General features: G+C 43.9%; 1 protein-coding gene across 1 annotated transcript; it reads right to left on the reverse strand.

Annotated features, from left to right (window-relative positions):
* Nucleotides 1-209: 209 nt before the first annotated feature.
* LOC129267002 (uncharacterized) lies at nt 210-4,031 on the reverse strand. The gene has a single exon (XM_054904756.2). The coding sequence runs from the start codon at nt 4,029-4,031 to the stop codon at nt 210-212; it is 3,822 nt and encodes a 1,273-aa protein (XP_054760731.2).
* Between the last annotated feature and the right edge of the window lie 2,106 nt (nt 4,032-6,137).

Below are 6,137 nucleotides of genomic sequence, written 5' to 3' on the forward strand. Positions count from 1 at the left end.
CGCATTCCGATACTAGTGTCCTAATTAAACCCACGTATTGGCGAACTTTGACAATTTACCCCTCCCTTAAGACAATTTTTCAAGGGAAAAATTTCCTGAATTATATAGTTTTTAAGAAGTAAAACAGTGAAATAGGACATAGCAAAAAAAAATAAACCTAAACGCCTTAGTGTCTGATATTGAGACTCTGCATCCTACACCCTACTCAGTTAGTCTGCGCCCACATTTTCTTGCCCCTTGATGGCTTCGACTCTGAACTTGTACTGTTGGAGAGCCAACGCCCAACGAAGGATTCGCCCATTAGCTACTTTAGATTTCTGAATTGCCAACAAGGGCTGGTGGTCGACTTCGAGTATGAATTCTCTACCAAAGAGAAAGGTCTCGAATTTAAGCACAGCCCAAACAACCGCAAGACATTCTTTCTCGATTGTCGAATAGGCTTGTTCCCGAACTAGTAACTTCTTACTAGCATATGCTATCGGGAACTTCTCTCCGTCAAATTCTTGTAGGAGAACTGCCCCGACTCCTTTGTTTGATGCATCGGTCCTCAAGATGAACTGTCTGTTCACATCAGGCAAGTGAAGAATGGGTTCTTTGGTCAACATCACCTTCAGACTGGTGAACGCGTTCTCATGTACCTCGTCCCAGTCAAGCATGTTTGGTTTCCCCTTCTTCAGCAGGTCAGTTAGAGGGACAGCAGTTGTAGCGAAGTGGGGAACAAACTTCCTGTAGTAGCCGGCTAATCCCAAAAACGACCGTACCTCTTTCTTCGTAGTTGGCCTTGGAGCCGTCTGAATGTCTTCTACTTTGTTGTGGAGTGGTCTGAGATACCCTCTACTCAGCTGGTGTCCTAAGAAGTCGACTTTTGCAAATCCAACAAAACACTTCTTTGGTTTTGCCTTGAGGTTCGACTCCCTCAGTCTTACCATCAGAGATCGCAGAGCTTCTATGTGTTGATCCCAGGTAGGTGTGTGCACGAGGATGTCGTCAATGAAATTGTCGACAAATTCAAGACCCCTGAGGACTGTTCTCATCAAGCGACTGAAGCTGGCGGGTGCATTCATCAACCCGAATGGCATGGACGTAAACTGATAAAGTCCATCGGGGGTTACAAAGGCAGTTATTGGCTTTGCCTGCTCCGTTAGCGGCACTTGCCAATACCCCTTTGTAAGATCGACCTTGGTAAAGAAGTTGTCATTTGCGAGTTTGGCGAATATTTCCTCTTGGTCCGGTATCGGCTCTGCATCTGGGACAGTGATGGCGTTTATTTTCCTAAAATCGCAACAAAACCTAACACTACCATCCTTTTTGCTTATCAAGACGATTGGAGAAGCGTAAGGAGAGCAGGATGGTTCAATCACTCCGAGAGCCAACATCTCCCTTATCTCATCTTTGACGGTTTGCCTTTTAGCATGAGGCAATGGATAAGGTCGGCTTTTCACTGGCACGTCATGGATGAGCTGGATGTCATGATGTCCAGCTGTACTAAGACTTGGGACATCAGTGAGTATGTCATCAAATTCTCGAAGAAGGGAGGACACTTGTCTGTGCTGCACATCAGAAAGTTCCTTAGATACTTGAACATCTGAGTATGTTTGCGTTCTGTGCAAACTGGGAAGGGGTAGTAGAGGGCTAGGCGATGATATAATCTTGCCAGTACCTTTACCATTGTTGTTCCCACCAACCTCTGAGTCATCCTCGTCCTCAATAACTGAGGTCGCAACCAAGTCCACCACAGCCGCATTCGTCTGCTCTGGTTCCTCAGCTTCACGTCGTAGATACTGCTTGAGGAGGTTGGCATGGAGGGTTGCCACTCTCTTACCCAAATCAACTCTGTAATCAAAAGGTCCGTGGGTCTGGACAATGCGGAATGGACCCTTCCAGTGCATGAGAAGTTTGTTATGGTCAGTCGGAAGAAGAACCAATACCTCATCACCTACTTTAAATGAGCGTTTCTTTGCTTTTCTATTGTAGCTCTTCCTGTATTTCTCATGCGATTTGTGTAGTTCTCGTTGAGCAATCTCGCAGGTCTTTTCCATCTTCTCCTTTAGATCCAAAACGAATTGGTAGGTGCTCTTGGTTTCAGGATGATCAAAGTCCTTTGTCCATAACTCACGTAGTATCAACAGTGGTCCCCTGACCACCCGTCCGTATAAGAGCTCAAAAGGTGCGAAGCCGGTGCTAGATTGGGGTGTCTCCCGGTATGCAAACAGCAAAGAATCAATGTACCGGTCCCAGTCTTTGGGGCGTTCTTCGCACATCTTCACTAGCATCCTCTTCAGTGTACCATTGAACTTCTCCACGAGACCATTACATTGAGGATGGTAGGGGGTAGTCATGATATGCCTTAAAGACAGTAGACGAGACACCTCCTTCATGACACCGGAGGTGAACTGTGAACCCCTGTCCGTGAGCATTTCTTTCGGAAAGCCCACTCGTGAAAATATACTCAACAGTGCCTCCGCTACACTGGATGTATCAATATTCCTAAGGGGCACTGCCTCCGGATACCGCGTCGCATAATCTACGAGGGTGAGGATATATCGATTTCCTTTCGACGAGATTGGAGCAATCGGGCCAACTATGTCTACTGCGACGCGATGGAACGGCTCATCGATTAGCGGTGTTGAGCCGAGGGGCACCTTTGTCACCTTCCCTTTGGGAAAAGAACGCTGGCAAGAATCACATGACCTGCAGAACAACTTTACATCATGGTGCATCCCCGGCCAGAAGAAATTTGCTAAGATCCGGTCACCCGTCTTGCTCGCTCCTAAGTGTCCACCCATGACTGACTCATGGGCCAGCTTTAGAACCTGCTTCCTTAATGGCTGCGGAACTATTAACTGAGTATTGACGTCGGCTGCTGCCCTTGAGTCTTGAAATTCACGGTAGAGCACACCATTCAACATCTTGAACGAAGACTTATTCCCATTACGGCTTACCTTGACCTCTTCAGCCGCAACCCGTTGTCTAATCTTATCCAGTGTCTTGTCAGCTTCCTGTGCTTTCCTAAATCCATCTGGAGTTACCTCGGTCAACTGTCCAGGTACTTTCAATCCTTTTATAGGTTTCCATCTCTCTCTGGCTTGTTGTCTGGTCTCTGCTGCCAATGCATAAGATATGGTCCCTTGCTCTGGTGGTTTCCAATCTAAGTCAGGATCGCTAGCATTTCTGACTCCATCTAAGTTGCCTAAAATCAAAGGGTAAATTGGATTACTAACACACAGAACTTCCAATTCCCCAGTAAAGTAGGGGGTATCTACATGTATACGCGCCAGTGGGAATCTCCTAACCGTCCTATCAATCAATAGGCACAGTCGCTGTTTCCCCGTCATTTGACCAGGTTTTACTAACTTCTCTTTTACCAGGGCAGCTGTGCTTCCACTATCTCGGAGGGTTTCCACTAAAACTCCATTAACAAGACCTCGGACAACTGGCATTGAACGCACAGACTTTGCCTCACATGCCACACTCACTACCGGTAAATCTTGCTCCTGAGACCGGTTTGCCCTGCCTGCTTCAAGGCACGGGATACATGAATCAATTAACAGACATGCTGCCTCACCTATATCAAGAGTGAAGTTACTCTCCTCAGTGTGGTGATCCCCTCTCTCTACCTCTGTCCTAGTCTGCATCTCGGCCGTCCCATACGACGACATCAGGGGCTGTGGTCCCAGACCAGCGTAGCCGCGTCCCGATGACCCTTGTGGTTCTGCCAACTCTACCATGCCCGCAGCAAGCCTTCCCTGTCTCTTCTCATTGCAGTTCCGAGCGAAATGTCCTTTGCTACCACAGACGAAACATCCCTCTCGCCTTGGTCGGTTGGTCTGTTTGTCCTGGGACGGCGGCTGCTTCCTCGCCTCTGGTGTACCTGTTATCTTAGAACGAAAGTCAGGACGTGAGTTCTCAGTTCGAGGTTTGTGACTTACATTGGTCAAACGCCACCCACCCCGAGCTTCTATAAAGCGATCCGCTATCTCTGAAAGCTCATCCAAGCTACGAGGTTTGCGCTCTCTTATGAACATCGCCATTTCTCTTGAACAACTATCATAAAACTGTTCTATGAGAACTAATTCCTTCATATTATCTAAATTTTCCTGATATCCACCTAGTATTAACCATTTCTTGAGATAAATTCTCATTCGATAAACAAATTGGCTCGCACTTTCTCCGGAGTCCGGCCTTGCTGATCGCAATTTTTTCCTATACTCTTCACTAGTAATGTCATATCTCTTCAAGAGCGCCCTCTTTAGGGTATCGTAATCTAACGCTTCAGTATCGCTCAGTCTACTATACGTGTCTAATGCCTTGCCTGTCAAAAGCGCGCTCAGATTAGTAGCCCATGACGCCTGTGGCCAGGATTGCGCCGATGCGCAAACGAAGGTCCCTTCGTGGTCGCCAAATTGTCACCACTAGTCTCGGGAAATACAAACAGGTATTAAATAAGTCTGTAGAGTTGTTTGATGGTTATAAACTAGGTAAAACCAATTACCATCTTTATTACTCTTTGAAAAAATAATAGATTATACCTGGTGAATTTGATCACAACAAACAAACAAATCTCGATAATTCACAATAGTTCCATACAACCGTAAGGTTCACCTTTAAACAAGATTTGGTTTAAAAAAGAGTACAATGATTCAAACATTTGGAATTCGTTGCAATTAATTTGCATAGAAAAGAATATATATAATACAATTGTTTTGAAGTATGAATGCATTTTCTTGATAAACTAACAGCAGTATTAAAGAGTCACATTCGCGATGAATACATACAGGTAGCAGTCTGTGGATGATTTAATATCATTTTTTTCTGCCGTTGGCATGACGTCGATCTTGTCAGCTTATCGTGGGCTATATAATACGACGTCTTCAAGTGATGGTCGAATTCCTCAATCGCAGTGCCGAGGAAGATTTCCTCCAGTCATTTATCCTGCAGACAAAACTGGTTCCACAAATGGCGGCCTGGTATCACAGGCTTACCAAGGTGTGAGACTGTGGAAATGGGAATTACTGTTTCTATTAGTTCTTCTTTTACATAATATTCTATATTCTATTTATCTCTCAGTTAAGGAAATATAAAATAAGAAAAAAAAAATACTTATAGAATTGGTTTTTTTTTCTCTCCAAAAAAAAATCAACGACACAAATCACAATAAATGTTGTATACATACTTTATACCCAATCAAGGGATACATAGAAAACTGAATATTTCATGTCTTGTTTTCTTTTTGTGACAGTAGTAATTATTATTTTTCATACGTCGCATTTACAATTCAGTAGTAAAACTTATTCGTCACCTTTGGACAAAAATAACTATAGTGATAACTTGTCGAAAATCCTGACATGTATATAGAACAAATGAGCATTTAAGTTAAATTTCAGGGTACAATATTTAAATGCTTCCAACCTTTCAACAGCAATTGCATGTAATTAATATAGGTTGAATGATAAGCCAGTTCAACTTACGTTTATCTCGTCAAAACAAAAGTGTAGTAGAAACCCCGCAGAACAGCGTTGGCGTGGTCCTTGTAGGGACTTGGTTCTGACGGCTAATAAACTGGAAAACATTGCATTCTGACAAGAAATCTCCATAGCCTTTTCACCTCACTTCCCACTACACCACGCCCTGGTCTCACTTGCCCTGCACACACACGTATACGGCCTTTCCTGTACACGGCTTTTAGCATTCTGCCAACGTGGCGCGAAAAACTCTCAACCCTAACGTAGCGACAGCGAATCATTATACGCATGGACGCATCGCATTCCGATACTAGTGTCCTAATTAAACCCACGTATTGGCGAACTTTGACAGTTATGAAAGAGCTTCAATGCAGAAATGATAATAAAATTATTATTTTCTGGTATTTCATTTGCTATTTTTCTTGAATAAAGAAATGATATCAATGAGGAGATAGAGGGTTGTTTAAAAAATAGAGTATTCTGCTTACAACATCTCTGTCACAAAAAGGCCAATTAATTGAAACGCTATTTAATTGCAGTTTTCAATAGTGACGTAAATTGTGACAAATCATATCAGTGGAGAACCGGCGGCAGTTGCGGTCGTTATCTTGTCACCAACGTAGTCTCTCAGCTTAAACTGCCTATACGAAGATCTGTGGTCTATCTAGCTTTTAG

The sequence above is a fragment of the Lytechinus pictus genome, chromosome 16 (assembly GCF_037042905.1).
Source record: "Lytechinus pictus isolate F3 Inbred chromosome 16, Lp3.0, whole genome shotgun sequence".
Classification (NCBI taxonomy): Eukaryota; Metazoa; Echinodermata; class Echinoidea; order Temnopleuroida; family Toxopneustidae; genus Lytechinus; species Lytechinus pictus.